The sequence below is a fragment of the Myotis nattereri genome (assembly GCF_964212035.1).
Source record: "Myotis nattereri genome assembly, chromosome: 10".
NCBI classification, from domain to species: Eukaryota; Metazoa; Chordata; class Mammalia; order Chiroptera; family Vespertilionidae; genus Myotis; species Myotis nattereri.
The window spans coordinates 37989664-38007286 of NC_138085.1; the positions used below are offsets into that span (position 1 = coordinate 37989664).

General features: G+C 42.9%; 1 protein-coding gene across 1 annotated transcript; it reads right to left on the minus strand.

Annotated features, from left to right (window-relative positions):
• Positions 1-16358: 16358 nt before the first annotated feature.
• Positions 16359-17038, minus strand: LOC308525704 (splicing factor U2AF 35 kDa subunit-like; the record flags this gene model as incomplete). The annotated part of the gene is made up of 1 exon (XM_081100504.1): positions 16359-17038. Exon 1 carries the CDS (start codon positions 17034-17036, stop codon positions 16359-16361), a length of 678 nt encoding a protein of 225 aa, XP_080956630.1. The 5' UTR covers positions 17037-17038.
• Between the last annotated feature and the right edge of the window lie 585 nt (positions 17039-17623).

Below are 17623 nucleotides of genomic sequence, written 5' to 3' on the forward strand. Positions count from 1 at the left end.
TAAGCTTACTTTCTTCTTTTATTGGGAAGCATACACAGGTCACATCACAGAGTGGAAAGCAGCCTGATGCCACTTGGCAAGATCCAGGACAATGGTGGGCAGAGCCAGGGATACTCACAAAGGTGAGAGAAAGTTGATCTGACTGGGAATCTAACCGGCAACCCTTTGGTGCACAGGATGTCGCCCATCCAAATGAGCCACTCTGGCCAAGGTGTTTACATTTTTAAAAAATTTATTTTCTTAGTAAACACATCCCCTCCTCATTATCCCTACTATCACCATAAAAAGAGAAAACATGTTGACATTTGATATTTTCTCAGTAGTCCTTTATTTCTAACACCAATAGAATTATCTCTGAATCTTACTTCTAGACCTTAAGTCAACAAAATTGAACAGTATATGAATTTAATTCTATAAAAGTTTCAGTTCTCAGAAAGTAAAGCTCTGAAGAAGTCACCAATAGTCTCTAGCACCTGAAGACCTAGTGTATATACCTACGACGTTCATTCACAAGGGTCCAAACGTACTCTGGCTTCTTGGAGCACTTGCTCTTGGGTTGCTCCTTCTAGGAACCTTGCTACTATACTGAGGGAAGCCCAAAGCACAGGGGATGTCATGGGAGGTGCTCCAGTCTACAACCCCAGATGAGCTGCCAGCTGAGTTCTTAGCAACAGCCAGCATCAACTGCCAGCCACGTAAAAGAGCCATCTCAGATGTGCTGTGCAGACAAGATTTCAGAAGACTTCGACTTCAGATAAAATCTGGCAACACCTTCAAGAGAGACCCTAAGCAAGAACACTCCAGTTGAACCTAGTCAACCCAGACTGATGGTAAGATGATAAGACATTGTTGTCTTAGCCACTAAGTTTTAGAGTGGTTTGTTATGCAGAAATAAATTACTGGAAAAGTCCTATGGCTAGACATTTTGGTTTTGATTTCATTTCCTTTGGTTCCCTGCTGCTGGGTTTAAAGTCAGTCTCTGGATCTGCTTGTTTAAATGCAGACAATTTTCTGATTTCTAACTAGCCCCATCTATTTCCCTATCCCACAGTCATCCTTTCCCCACAAGTGAAATCACTGGACACACACCACAGCTCAACCTACCTGTATTCTGAAACCAAGTCATCTTTCTGGACCTCTTAAATCTCAACTCCTTGTCTTGATCAACAAATCTACCAGTGGTTCTCAACCTCAACTGCATATTGGAATCACTTAAGAAGTATTAGAAATATATATGGTTACTAGTTCCCACCTCAGAGATTCTCATCTCATTGGTCTAGAATGGTTTCTCTGTTGTGGCACTATAAACCTTTTGGTCCAGAAAACTATGTCATGACGTGCTATCTGCTATATTGTAGGATCTTATAAACCGCAGTAGCACCTTTACAGTTTTGACAATCAAAAAAGTCTCCAGATGTTGCCCGATGTCCACTTGAGGGTAAAGTCACCCCCAGTTGAGAACTGCTGGTCTAGGGATTAGCCTGGGCATCAGAATATTTCCAAACTCCAGGGAGATTCTAACCTGGGGTCAAGATTGAGCTCTAGAGTGTGCTGCTTTTTCAATTTAAATTTGTACATGAATCACGTGGGGATCTTGCTGAAATGCAGGTTCTGATTCCGTAGGTGTGTGCTGGGCCCAAGATTCTGCATTCCTAACTTGCTTTTGGGTAATGCCAATTGGGTTCTTAATCCATTCACTGTGTAGCAAGGAAATAGGCTTTGCAGCTTGCCTAAGGGCTGTACTTACACTTGGAATTTTCACTTGGGTACTCCCAACTACCTTACTCCAATTGCCGTCAGAGAAAAATGGTTATTGGTGATCGTTGAAACAGGATACCTATATTCTCCACAGTAGGCAAATATGCCAGAAAACATGGTAGCGGAGAAATGACTCTGAGTTAATTATTCACTTCTTAGGGAACAGTGTACCACAAACTACATATTGAATTTCACCAGCGTAGAAAGTGCCAGCAGATTAGGGGAAAACTTCCCTACAGTTTGCTGCCTGCAGTTGCCAAGGAAGAAAGCCAAACAATGCCTTGAGCTGCCAGCCTTTTTCAATAATACACTTCACGTTGCCAGTCGGCAGAAAGGCTGTGAGTGGGACCAAGATTTCCCCCTGCTGCTCAAGCCCACCTTCAGCATCCCTCCCGCATTTAAACGTTCACAGCTTTAACATATGTCACAGGGGTTAAACAAATGAGTTGAGAGAGTAGATTTTCAGTTTGAAGAGGGATTTCAGGAAGTCAATTCTAGTCCCTACAGGACAGAGGTCAATCTACAACTGAGTCAAGATGGACTAGCCTTCTGGAATTTACACAGAATGTGGAAAGGTTACATCTTCCTGCACTCACAATACGGGGATGCAGAGGGTTTGTACAACTCTGTTCTGCATTGGCTTCTACACAAGAGAAATGCTCTCGTTCCATTTTGGTGGTATTTATTTGTACCAAAATCACTTCAGAAGTAATTTCTCTTTCACCAATAAATGTTTCAAGGAACGTGACAATGCTAGTGGCTAAGGGATCTTCTGAGCATACTATTTAAATCATACTGACTCCAAAGAAGAAAAAGGCATCTCGGTGTCTGGGGATCTATAGTGAAGTACAAACATATCTATGGGCCCTCTGATAGGCTCAATGTGTGACATGCAATACCACTGTACTTGGCACCCAAGAGAGAAGGGGGGAGTATATAATTTTGACTATTGACTGTCCAGAGAAATAATTCTAATTAATTTTAGAGAGTTTTTAAATTTAGAAACTGTAAAGATTTCTCATCTTCTACTTTTCTGCATGTCCCTTAGAGAAAATTCTAAACAAATATAAGTACATGGACATGACTTAATTCTGAATAGATCTGCTCTGAAACTTGTATCTACTTCCTTACTATGGAGAAGGGGATTGACCGTGAGAACAAAATCTCAAGTTCTCATTTACCTCTCTTTTTTTTGGAAATCTTATACCCAATCAGACTCAAGAATTGGCTCCTGGCTGCCTTCCTCTTGACTATACAGAGGCGGGCAAAAGTAGGTTTATAGCTGTGACTATGCAAAACACAGAGTTTATTCTTGTATTATTATTTAGTAATTATTGTATTATTTATTTGTATTAGAACTATAAACCTACTTTTGCCCACTCCTGTGTGTGTGTACATGTATATTAGAGGCCCGATGCACAAAATTCGTGCAAGAGTAGGCCTTCCTTCCCCCTACTGCTGGCACTGGCTTCCCTCTGACACCCAGGACCCAGGCTTCATCAGAAGGTCATCTGGTCTAATTAGCAAATTACACTTTGATTATTATAGATATATCCCAGCTCCTCTCAGATAGCCTCCAGGAACATTTAGCAAGGTCTGGAGACAAGATTGCCTGTCAAAACTAGGGAATTGCTATGTCGTGGATAGGGACCAGCGATGCGGCTAGATGCCCTGTAACACAAGAAAATTCCTCACAGCAAAGAATCATCCGACCCAAACTGTCAGCTGTGCTGCTGTTGAGAAACCCCGTCTTAGATTTTTAGAAGTTCTAAAGGCTGCTAGAGACTGTCAGCCTCCTCTTACTCCCCAAAATTCTACTCTGAGATAGAAGATATAAGACGAGGACAAGAAAGAAGAACAACTCATATAAGTAATTCCTTTGCTTCTCCATGAGGACAGAGATCTTCTCACTGTTGTTCCTCTCTGTTACCCCGGAGAGGAACAGTGACTGGGACATAGTAGATACTGAATAGACATCTGTGGGAGGAAGATATCAGCCCCACCCCTCAGCTCAAGGCTGTCCTCATATAGAAAAGCTATAAAATTAGCTGTCTTGTGGTCAGCAGGCTTTGCAGGCAGCGTGGTACAGCACAGTGTTTCCCAGCCTTTAATGTGCATATAAATCACCTGGGCTCTCGTGAAAAATGCATAGGTAAAAAAAATGTAGGTTTTGCTTCACTAGTTCCAGGATGAGGCCTGAGAGTCTGCATTTCCCACCGGCTTCTAGGTGAAGCTGACAAGAGTGTCAGTCACATTGAGCTTCAAAAGTAAGCTACCCCTAGACTTGACCCAGGACATCGACCAATTTCTCAGCCTCCCTGTCTTATTGTAGATAACAAGAAAATAAAATCTCTGCTATGCCCATATAAATTGTTGTGATGACTATGATCCCCAGGGGTGGGCGGGGGGGGGGGGGGGGCGAAAGACACCTACTAAGAAGGACTCTCAGTGGCTAACTGGGCTCAAATTTTAACAAAGGGCCTAGCAGCCATTTCTGCACAAGGGCCTCTCAATCAAACTGCCCTTCATGGAGAAGCCAGCACTGAACTGCCTGCTAGCACAGTTGTTACCTGAGCCAGCCCTTATAATGGAGTTCCTAGAATCCTATTTCACCCAGTAAGTCTGGGACTTTCCCCATTCATCGTAGCTGTACAGCTCTGGCCAATCAGAGTGGCTCTATTCTGACCAATCAAGACAGTGCTTTTTGGACCAATCAAACTGCAAAGATTTGGAGTCCTTATATCCATGAGGATAGAGCAGTCAGGCAGGAACCAGGGGAGGGGTCTCCTGGCCATATAAGCCAGCTCCCCTCTGGATAGGAGAGTGTGCTTTCACTTGCCAGGGTGGAGTGAAGATTGCATCTCCCTGGCTGAGCTGAAGCTTGGAAGATGTCTCATCAGAGCAGAGCAGATCAGGCAAGACCATGAGGAGCAGAGCTGTCTACCTAGAGAGGAGTCTGGCCCCAGGGCCACCAGGACCCAAGGCTGCCTCATAGCCACCTCACAGGCCTATTTTCTTAGCCATGCTGTATCCACAGTCATGCTGTGTTACAACTGAGCTGTTTTGCAATGAATTAAGTTTCCTTCTTTACCGCACCCAAAACTGGGGGTTTCTGTTTGCATTGAACTGCCAGCTACCATCAGTCGACATGACCAGATAAAAAGATTATGTCCTGCCAGGCTGGTGTGGCTCAGTGCTTGAGCTTTGGCCTATGAACCAGGAGGTCATGATTGGATTCCAGGTCAGGGCACATGCCTGGATTGTGGGCTTGATCCCTAGTAGGAGGCATGCAGGAAACAGCCCATCGATGATTCTCTCATCATTGATGTTTCTGTCTCTTTCCCTCTCCCTTCCTCCCTCTGAAATCAATAAAAAACATATTTTTTAAAAAACAGATTATGTCCTGACATGATCTAGAAATTTCATAAGGAACATCAGAAATCATACAAACCAAACTCTTCAATATTTAAGTGAGGAAACAGGCCTAAAGACCTTAACTTGCCCAAGGTCACACTGGTGATTGGCTGTACAGTTTGAACTAGATCCTCCCCAACTCCAGCTCCTGCCATCCTCCCCCCCGACCCCCTCCTCTGCTTGCTGGCTGCACACACTGCCTGGTGCCTAGCACTGCAGGTCTGGCTGCTGTTTCGTTGTCTCTGCTTTTGTTGCATAATACCTTGGCCAAAAAATGAGCCAATTGCTCCTTCAAGTTCACCTGCTACTCCATCCATGTCCAATTGCCACATCCAGTAGGATTGTTGGCTGTGGCCATGTCTCTGAAATCAGTCGTTACATTCTACTGTTCCATTTTGTGCATCACAATGTCCTTATGCTGGGATTAGCTACCCTGGTGTCTGAGAGGAGCACAAACCAAATTAACCACAGGCAAAAAGAACAGTGAGCCTGGTGCCAATCAACAGAGCAGGCACCAAGCTGGGATTAAACCCCACATTTAAATTCCCTGCGCATGCTCCAGACCTCTTCAGAGGGAACACAGCCCTTCACTGTTTATACCAAACCCTCATTAGTCCAACAGCCTGTTGTCTTAATACTAAAAACTTGTTCGTCAATAGCAATTTAGGTGAAGGGAAATTACATTTAAAGAGAAATGTTCTATCATTTATAGGTTCGCTTTAAGAATCCTCTTCTCCAATTCTCTCAAAGTAATCTTGGGTCTGCTTTTCTTCTTCTCCTGCAAAGTAGATAATAGCCTTCTGAGAACCCAGGTTGTATTCCTGTCCAGTGTCTTTTGCCTCCCAGTTGAAGCGTTCCTCAGAGTCTCATGGATTTTAAGTGCCATCTAGTGGTCAATCTTCAAATATTAAAAATAATGCTATGAAGTTTAACAAGCAGCATTGGGTCCCCGGGTGATGGGATAATCTCTTTAACTAAGAATCACCAGATGTGCCTTATGTGAATTACCAATATTCAAACATTTTAAATACTTTTTTTCAAATATTATGCATATAGGTTTAAGCATCCTTTTTAAAAACTGTCTTGTAACTTCTCAGTTAAAAAGCAAGATCCTTATAATTAGAGCTTGTCTATTAGACACTAGAGACAAACTGGAGCATTCTGACTAAATTTTTAATTTGAAAGATGGGTTTTTAAACCGTAAGAGGAGCTTAGCCCTTCAGGGTATCTTTCATCAGTGTGTTCTATTTGCTTTGACAACTCCACCCACTTCTTTCGTTACAGAGAAGAGAAACAACTCAAGATTTTATCCTACAGAGAGACAAAAAAGTCTTTCCTCGCTTCCTTTTCCTTGGAAAAGGGAGAGACTGGAATGATGGCAACTCCCTTCCCTTCCTCCACCCACATAAGCCTTCATAACTGCCCCTTTCTGGGTTTGGATTCTCCTGACCCACCGCCTGTGGGAGAGTGAATCCGGCCGCGTGCTATAGTACTTTGGGCTCCACTGTCCATATTCTGTCCAATGGCATGTAAGCCAGGGTGGGCAGAAGTTAAGAAATGTGTATACAGACTTCTCACCAGATCATAACAAAGCTGGAGTTATGATTTTGATTTCCAACTCTTGGTCTGACGCTTCTTCAAGATCAAAGGGAGTTGTAACAGAGTGCACTTATAAAAGTAGACCCAAGGTACTCAGAGAAAATATATATAAATTAAATATACAGCCAGGGAGATATGAAAACAGATGTCCCTTTTACAAGACAAATGGAGAGGTCAGAGGAATTTTCATTTAAAAAGTTAGATAGCCTTGAACAGCAACTACTATTAAATGCTAGCTCACTATAATTTACTTCACTTTATTTTTTAATAACATTTGGTTCTTCTGAATAAAAATTTTAACTATAGAAAATATAGAAAGTAGCACAAAGTAAAATATCAGTTATCTCTCATACATTCTGTAAACACACCCCTATTAAAGTATTTTTTTCTATGTATGTCTAGATATGAAGATTTAGATCATATATATATATATACTAGAGGCCTGGTGCATAAAATTCATGCACAGGTAGGGTCCCTAGGCCTGGCCAGCAATCAGGGCCGAACTGTGGGGTGACCGGTGGGGCAATCGCCACCCCCCCCCTCGCCCCCTCCGCCGGCCTTGGCTAGCCTGGCCCTGCCCACTCACTGGCCCCACCCCCTACCACCACCAGCACCAGCAAGCTGGGGGCAGCTCCTGCGTTAAGCATCTGCCTCCTGGTGGTCAGTGCACATCATAGCGACTGGTTGTTCCACCGGTAGTTCTGCCCTTTGGTCGATTTGCATATTAGGGTTTTATATAGATAGATGACTCCTCGAACTTGCCTTGCTGGGTCAGAGGATATGAATGTGTTGAAGTTTCAGGATATATAGCAACAAACTGATCAAAGGAGTGTAATTATCAATGAACTCTCACCTGCACCTTGTATGAGTATAAGGATGTCATTTTCAGTGATATTTTCTGCCAACCCACCCTCCCCTCTCCCCTCATCAGGATATCTCCTTGAGCATACAGTAGGCCAATTAAAAAGCTCAATCATCTGTTAATTTCACAGTGTACACTTGTGGGCCTTCTGATCTTGAAAGTGTTAGAATTAGCCCAAGGTCTCTCACAAGGTGCATATAGGACAGTCACAGTGAATCCCCTGGCGTTCTGACTTTTTTGTATAAATCTGTGTAAAATTCTGTCTAAAGTCTGCAGTCACTTTTTTTTTCACGTAGTGCTACCCTACATACATGCAAGTCTGATAAGTAGCCAATATTAAAATTATGTTCTCTCTCTTCCATGTTGGCACAAAGGGTCTTTTGTTTGTGATACTGTTTATTGCTCTAACAACCTCATGAGAATACCTATGTTCCACACACCAGAGTCTCTGTGGGCATGGTGACAAGTAGTAATGACAGAAGCCGGCAATGTAATATGGAGACATTCCACCTGATTTCACTTGATAGAATATTTTACAACAGACACATTTTAAGAGCTACCATCACGTTCCCCTGACTTCTTATACATTATTATTTTCTGGATAACAGGTGGTATTCACCTATTCAAAAAAAACCAAACAAACAAAAAAAAATCTTGAAATATTTTTAAGTATGTACCAAAACCATTCCTCAAATTGATAAATTCTCTTCCAAATTTAAAGAAAAAAAACATCTTCTTGTTAAAGTTTGCTTTTTCATCTCTGTTTAAGTAAGCAGGGGAAGCTCATCAGTTTTGCCTACAGCGGAAATCAGGGACTTCAGATGAAAACCCCCAAGTTTTCTCCTCTCCGAAACTGTCAGAGGAGGTTTTCAACTCTGAACTCTAACAAAATAACAGGATTGGTTGAGAATGACTAAATCCACATTTAAATTAGGTTTAACGCTATGGACTTGCAGATATTTGACCATTGTTTATTTAGGAAAAAAGTGGCCATTCACATGTCAAGAGCTAATGGAATAATTTATAATTTATAATAATTTATAATTACCAAATCCTAAGTAGTAGTTCACTGGAAGCAAACATCCTGAGGTGTCACTGCAGTGGGTTGCTGTGTTTGCTACCAGCCCCTCCTTGATGTGCCGCTGACCTCCAAGCAGGGAGGGGCTGGAGGAATGTTGTCTATGAGACTGTGGTCCCAGCCCTCTTTTTCTGGAATCATCTCTGTGGGGGCTAAAAATTTTAATACTTTTCCTCCCACCTTCTAAGTTCTTTTAGCTGGGCTAATAATCAAATTAACAAAGGCAGATTAACAGGAGAAAATCCGATTTTAACACATGTGCATGGGGAATTCACAGAAGCATGAAAATTCCAAAGGCAGTGAGGTAACATTGGGTCTATAAGACATTTTGGACAAAGGAGAAAAAGATGGGGGCAGAGTATTAGATTTCAGAAGTGAAAATGGGCCATGTAAAGGTAGGTGAGGAAAAGGGGAATAGACAGGGTGGGTCAAAAGTAGATTTACAGTCCTGAGTACACGAAACACTGCATTTATTCTTGTATCACTACTTATTAATTATTATATTATTTCCAGAAGAGTAACTATAAACCTAATTTTGCCTCACCCTGTACACATCAGGCAAATTCTTTCTAGGTGACTCAAAAACAGTGGGACACAAAGGGTATCTAGCTAAGAGGCCCTGCCGGAAGCCCTCTTATTTACCATACTTAATTCCAATTAGGCTAAGGCAGCATCCTAAGATCTCCTTCCTGAAGCAGTTTTCTCTGTCTCCATCTCTCAGGCAGGAAATGTGGGAGGGTCAAAGGTTCTTTCTGAGCCTTGTTTCTTAATAAACATCTTAAAATCAGTATCCCTCAGGGCAGCAACACTTTATTTCCCGTCTTCTCATTTGATTCTGCAGATTTCAATTCATGGCCCAGGCTGGTCTGGGCTATTGTCATCAGGTTGGTCATTTCCTACTAGAACAGGTGGTTAAGTGGAGGCAAGGACAAGGGAAGGATTCCATCATTCACATGGGAAAGGAAAACGACTGAGCTGGACACATCCTCGGACAGAGCAAGAGGCAACACCTTGACCCATCTATGCTCCACCTGCCATCCTCACTTCCTGTGCTGGTTAGCAAATGACTAGGTAGGGATCCAAAAAAGTCATAAGACATGAGAGGAGTCCATCTAAAGAGAACTTTAGCTTTTCCTTTTCACCGCATAGAACGGAGAGAAGACTCCCTCTGGGCCCCAAGCTGAGATTCAGAGGCCTGTAGGAAGGGGAGATGCATCTCATAATGAGGCAGTGTTTGAAGTAGACTTGCTAATTAAGTCTTGACCCTCTTGTGCCTGAATGAGCTAAAGGGGATAAGAATCAGTGAAAGGTGGCAGGACAAAAGGGGACATCACATCAGGAAAAACCTGCAGTCCCACCCTTTGTCATGCCCAAGATATGTCTTTTTCATTGGGTCAGAGCGGGCATATCTGCAAGGTAGGTGGGCCTGAGCGGCCTTATTATTATTCAAGTAGGATCTAGAAACTGTGGAGAGATGGCTGGGAAGCAAGAAGAGAGAAGTGGTGTGGAAAAGCAGAAGCCAGAATCACAGCTCCTATGGAGGCCAACTGTGCACTTTGGAGGCCGTCTTGCAAAGGCCTCAGAAAAACCCAAATATAGATGGATCCCAAGATAAACAGCCCCTTCTGCTTACACACAAAGAGATCAGCCATCCAACATAGTTGGCTGGGAAAGCTGCCGTGTGTAAGAGAGGATTGCAATGGTGCAAGTAGCAAGACCTCCGCCTTTTTACTCTGTTCCCTACCCACTGCCCCAACTCAGAGTAGCCAGGAGAAGTGCAGGAGCTAACTGTTAGGTCAGAGAGAGCCCAGGATCGGATACATGTGATGAGACAATGGACTTCCCCTGGCATTTCTCACAGATCAATGTGCCAGACACAGATACTGGCTTCTCCACAACCCCCTGCAGCTGAAACTTCCTCAACTGAATACCTCAGCTCATGTCCCCGCCCCTCACCCAACCGCAGTATAAAAAAAAAGCACCCCCCTCCCTGTTGGCATGAATCCACGTGCCCTGTCCTGGGGGTACGTGGGTCTCCCGGGGATGCAGAATAAACCTTTTCCTTTCCTTTCTTTTCTGATTCACTGGAGTCTCTATTTCTTGCGCCGCCTCCTGAGCCACCTAACCTAACACTAACCACCCCACCTTCCCAGTACTAATCCAGCTATAGGCCAGGCATCTCTTGGGAATAAGGTAGAAGATGAGGCTTGAGTTGAACTGGATTGAGCTTTAACACCTACATGTGCCCAAGAGGTAGTTAAGAGGCAAGAAGGAAAAATGCAACAAAGCGTGATTAAAAGCAATGGAGGGAGAAAACATTTTCATGCTCCTATGTCACCAGATTCAGACTGTTCAATAAGCCAGTCACACTAGTATCTGGACTGATGAACTCATTGAAATTTCTGGGTCTCCGTGGTTTCATTTGCTCAAAGTTCAGTTTTGACAGTATAATTGAGTTCTAAGACAAAGAATCACCAGTAACAATTATAAAGGAGATGAAGATAAACTTCATTTGGAAAAAAAAAAAAACTGCATCAAATTAAACTAAATAGAATTTGTACTTTTGTTTCAGCTCATGCCTGTCACGCACAATGCCCAGGGAGCAGAAATAACCAAGTCCAAATAGCATTATCAACAGAAGGGAGTGGGGGGGAGAGGGGGAGAATTTGGTTTATTTAATTGGTGGGGTATAGAAAAAAGAATAAAGCTAATTAGACCTTGTATTCAAAAAATATCTAGTTGGTTAAATGATTTTTCACACTTCAGTTGTCTCAAAAATTCTGATGTATAAGTCACAGGTCACAGTAATACATTTATTCTAACATGGCTGCCTTTCAGAATTTGATGTCCTAAAGTTGAAGACATTGAAGTCAGATATAATGAGGCTACTTCACACAACGCTTTTCCAAGGTTAAAAGAGGTGTTAACTACTTTACAAATCCTCACCATAGTCCAGCCCCACCACAAGGTAAAAATCAAATGGACATTATTTACTCATTATTAGAGAGATGTCTTTTGTTAGAATCATTAAACCCAAATATTATTTTCTCCAGGTCATTAAATTGGAAATTTTCTTATGAATGTTAATAATATACTTAGCTTCCTGCAAGACCTTGTAACTATATTAGTTCTTTTACTTTCTTTGCCTTGAGCATTTAGGATCTTGGAGTTAATATCCCTGGAAATTTACGAAGCTTGTCTAAAGAGATGGCCACAGTGATTTAACTTATATATTAAATAGCAACTAGATTATGGGTAATTTCTCATCCGTCCAGAACTTCTTGAACTTCAAATTGTCACACTTACCGATTTTCTTAAGACAAATCTCTGCTCTTCCGACACTTGAGACAAGTATGTTTCTTCAAAGCAGTTTTAAAGTTCAAATATAGCACATTTCTAACCATCTGCTTCTACAAACCTTCAATGGATACTTCAAACATTAGCCAGTTTTCAGTCTCCTGTAGCTGAAAGCAATGTCTGCATGTCCTTGCCATGAGAAACACGTATAGCTTTTCAGCAACATCTAAGTAATGGAGAGTTGAGACAGGCATGGTATTGACAGACTATACTGTTTATGGCATAAAAATTATTATTTTCACTTCTTCAAGGTTATGATTCTTTTTCATTTCTTCAGGGTTGTCGTTGCATTTCATTATTTGCTAATACTCTATTTCACTTTCAAGGATCAGAAAGCGCTTGTGTGACTACCCTTTGAGTATGACTAGCTCTCCAGTGACGTTACGTACAGTACAAACCCAACAATTTCAATTCTTGACAGCACTCTGCCTAGACTCTGCACTGATTTTGCCATTCATTATGCAAATCTCAAATTAATAAGATGGTGTTTTTCTCTGAATGATATATAATTATAGTCTTTCACTAATCTAATTCAATTCAAATTGGTTTCTCCTACAGTAAGTACAAAATAGCTCAGTTTTACTCTCCATGACAAAGCGAGATCCAATCTCTCTTCCTTGTAAGATTAGGCTGACAGGAGCATACTTGGATGGCCTGAGGTTGCAGGGTGAGAAACAGGGCTGTATTTGAGGCAAATTATGTAAAAGCCAAGCAAGGAGTCTTAGGGATCAATGTGAAAAGGCCTGGTGGAGAGCTAAAAGCATCAGGAACACCAAACAAGAATAAGAACGTACCCAGGGGGTTGTTGGAGGCTGAGCCTAGATAAATCTCCAAGTACTGGCAAGCACTTATAGGTCCTTTTTTATATAGGACCATGGCATTAATAGAACATTTAGAGGCCTCACCAAAACATGTTCACATTCTTTTTTAAAGATGAGGCTCAAAAGTACAAGGTAAATCTTGGCCTCGATTTTCTAGAGATTACTCTAACCTTAATATCTTTGGAGTTAACTTTTCTCATTTCGGAAGTTTCTCTGCTGTTATAGACTGAATTTTGTCCTCTCCCTCCCCTCCAAAACAATCCATATATTCAAGCCCTAACACCCAATGTGACTGTATTTGGAGAGAGGGTCTTTAAAAAGGTAATTGTGGTTAAGTAAGGTCATAAAGGTGAGGCCTGCCGGGAGCCGGTCCATCCTACTGTTTCAAGGGACCTGGCATATATGGCATACTGTTCTTAATATGTTTGCTCACCTTCTTGGCGCTATGTGTTTTAACCAAGGTCACCTCTCTGAGAAAGGTTGTTTCCCCAAGTAGGGATTTTTCCCCTGAAGTTAGGGAGGGAATAAAATCCCTTAACTAAGTGCCAGGTGGGTAATTAATCACTTTAACTACGAACAATCATGCTTAAGCTACATAATCTTTACTCCCTGGAATGGAGGTAAGAAACGCCCTAACCTTTGTAATAGAGATTGATAGGATTGGAATCAACTGGTATAAATACAGATGTAACAAGACAGCAAGACTCAGAACTTAGAAGACAGAGCTTAGAACACAGAACTAAGAAGACAGAACCTACACAGAACCTACAGACAGAAGAACTTCGCTGGAGAGAACATGGCAAAAGATCCTGGATAGAAACTGGCCTCAGAACCTAAAGACAGAACCTAGCGAGAGAACATGGCAAAAGATCCTGGACTGAACCTGACTACAGAAATTGGCAAGAGAACCTGACTAGAACCTGGTGACTGAACCTGGCTGGAGAACCTGGACAGAACCTGGCTGGAGAACCTAGCGAGGGAACATGGCTACAGAAGCTGGCTGGAGAACCCAGCGAGGGAACATGGCTACAGAAGCTGGCTGGAGAACCTGGAGAACCTAGCAAGAGAACATGGACACAGAACCTGGCTGGAGATCCTAAGCAGAACCTCTCTGGAGATCCGGACCAGAACTTGGCTGGAGATCCTGGCTAGGCTGCTGATCAACTGAACGCTGTCTCCGTGTCATTCCTTCTTCGCCGACTCTGTCTACGCCTTTGGGAACCCCTGGACCTGCTGGGGTTGGACCCCGGCAGAGGCCTTAATTCAATATGACTGGGGTCCTCATAAGAAGAGGAAGAGACACTGGGAATATATGCAAAAAGTGCTGGGGTCCTGCCCCAGCAGGTCCAGGGGTTCCCAAAGGTGTGGACGGAGTCGGCGAAGAATGAATGACACGGAGACAGTGTTCAGTTTATCAGCGTAGCGAGGTTCTTCCTTTATTGTCCTGTTACATCTGTATTTATACCATTTGATCCTATAAGCATGCCTCTATAATCACATCATGGTATGTTTTGGGTAACCTTCTACAGTTCTTTGTTTCATTACCATAGTTTCTTATCTGACCTTTACCAAAAATCCTGTCTCTAGTTCTGTTGAGTTTAATCCTGTCTAGGTTAATCTCTGTGTTCCATTATAAGAGCTATTCCAAGATCGCCACTATACTGATAAGCTACAAGGAAGTGACTGAAGGAGATTATCCTACCCAGAGTAAAAGTTATGTCCTCCTAGCCTCGCTGCTTGCCTTCCCTGGGACTGCCCTGTGCCAGTGGATCTCCAGGGGTATAGGCTTTGGTGCTTTCCCTGGTGGGCAGACCCCTGGGGATGTGGGCCCAACAAGTCCCAAGTTTATTGCCAACAGTCTTAGTCCAAGATCTTCATAAGTAGTACATGATATTTCTGTAACACTAGGGGGTTTCACCGATTTATTCTCTTCCTTAGTCCTGTTAATCCCTAACTCCAGGGGAAAATCCTCACCTGGGGAAACAACCTTTCTCCAGGAGGTGGGCCTGTTTAAAACACATAGCGCTAAGAGGGGGAGCAAACGTATGCCATATATGCCAGGTCCCTTGAAACATAAGCTGTGCAGATGTTTCTTCCCTGCAGTGACTGTGTCAAGCAGCAAGGCTGGACCGGCTTCCGGAAAATTCCCCCAGTTTTATTTTTTAAATGACAGCACATGTAAATCAGCGGCCACCTCTGGGATTGGGTTGTTTAAGACTCCGAAGACCTGTTTGTGACTTTGCCAACAGGTCAGTCCAAGGCTTAACCCTATATCGGCTCCCCACAAAAAAGAGAAAAGACCATGTGAGAACACAGTGAGAAGGCAATCACCTGCAAGCAAAAAAGAGAGGCCTCAGAAGAAACCAAATCTACCAACACCTTGATGTTGGACTTCCGTCCTCCAGAACCTGGAGAAAGTAAAATTCTGTTGTTTAAGCCTTTTGTTATGAGATGCCTCAGAGATATTGCTCATTAGGTTCCAGACCACCACAATAAAGCAAGTATCACATTCAAGTGAGCCATAATCTTTTTGTTGGCAGAGGGTCTTGCCTTCAATTTGTGAAATGCAAATCATCTGTTAAATACAATAAAGCAATGTGAAATATAAAGAGGTAAGCCGGTAATTTGTTATGGTAGCCCTAAAAACTAAGACATCTGGCGTATCATAGATATATCAATTTCATAGATCCTAATAAAAACATGCAAGTATTTTTATTTACCATTGTGGCATCTAATTTAACAAATGTTAGTCCATTTGCGAGAGACTAGAGTTCCTGTAAGGGTTTTTTATTGTATAGCAAAGAATATCATAATTATTTTTATTGTTTCTACATTCTGTGTAACCACTTGTACTGCTGTAAGATTTAGTATGCATACTAATGAGTAGGTGATTTTCACCACTTCACCACTGGGGTTTAGCCTAGCTCCTCGAGCTTCCATTCTTGAGCCATATCTATTCTTTTTGTATCTTTTTTTTTTTTTTTTTTTAGTTTTACTGTCATTTTCTTCTACTCTCTCATTCATTAACTCATTCCACTGGTATTTATTGAGCACCTATTAATGTTCCAGGCACTGTATTAGATACTAGGTATAGATACTTTCCTACCTACATGGAATATATAGCCCAGTGGGCGGTACTGAAGAGGAGAACTAACATAAATATATAACTTACTAATGTGCTGTGAAGAAAATGCATAAGGTGCAGTGAAAGAGAGTAATGAGAGGTGGGGGGTGTTAGGCAAATGGTTTCTAGTGCTTGGCATGACCAACGCCATCTAAAGAAGCAAGTTGTTCTCAGTTGTTGGGGTCCAACGACTTTTTTATTTTTTAAATGATTTTCTTTTAATTCCCATTATGAACTGGTTTGCTCAAGCAACTACAACACTTGCTAGCAGACATACGGTGAAAAAGGCCTGGCTCAGAATCTCCCAGATCTCTCACTATCTCTTGACCGCCTCCTGTCACACTCCTATCCCCCACCGCCTCCGCCACCGCCAAGACCACGGTCTCTAGACCGAGAGCGACGCTTCCGGGACCGGGACCGGGACCCGGACCCGGACCTCGATCGGTGCTTCTTGCGCCGGGGCCCATACAGCTCCCGCCGCAGCTCTCTGGAAATGGGCTTCAGATGCATGAAGTTGCAGAAGCCGCCTCGTGTACACTCTCCCATTTCATATTGGCGGCAACAGGCTTCCCGGAAGTCGGTCACGGGGGAAAGCTCAGCGTAGATGGGCTGCCCGTTGAACCAGCGGTTGTTCAAATCAATGACAGCTTTCTCCGCATCTTCTTCACGGCGAAACTTCACATACACGTTTCCAACGAGGTGATCGCCGAGGTTATCACAGACATTCATCTCCTCCACCTCGCCGTACTTCTCCTCCATTTCTGTGAAAACCTCCTCAAAAAACTCATCATAGTGTTCCTGCATCTCGACATCGCTCACAGCACAGCGCAAACCATCAGCAGACTGGGAAGAGTTTTGAGGCTTAAGATAAACGTTCAAGAGGGCAATGGTCTGGCTAAAGGTGGGTTTATTGTGCAACCGAGAGCATCTGTCTCCATGACGACATGCTCCAATTTTGAAATAAAATGAACAGTTGACTTTGTCCTTCTCGGTGCCGAAGATGGAGGCCAAATACTCCGCCATTTCCCACCAGCCAGCAGCACCAGTTGTTGGGGTCCTGCCCCAGCAGGTCCAGGGGTTCCCAAAGGTGTGGACAGAATCCACGAAGAAGAAATGACACGGAGACAGCGTTCAGTTGATCAGCAGCCTAGCCAGTTTCTCTAGTCAGGGTCTCCAGCCAGGTACTGGTTCTGTTCTTTATTCTCCTGTTACATCTGTATTTATACCAGTTGGTTTTAATCCTATCCATTCTATTCCAAAGGTTAGGGCGTTTGTTAGCTTAAGCGTGATTGTTCGTAAAGTGATTAACTACCTGCCTGGCACTTAGTTAAGGGGCTTTACTGATTTACTCCCTTCCTTAGTCCTGTTAATCCCAAACTCCAGGGAAAAATCCCCACCTGGGGAAACAACCTTTCTCAGAGAGGTGACCTTGGTTAAAACACATAGCGCTAAGTAGGGGAGCAAACATATTAAGAACAGTAAGCCATATACGCCAGGTCCCTTGAAACAAATGCTGTGCAGATGTTTCTTCCCTGCAGCGACTGTGTCAAGCAGCAAGGATGGACCGGCTTCCGGCACTCAGTGACTTCCAGTTCACCCTGGAAGGGGCA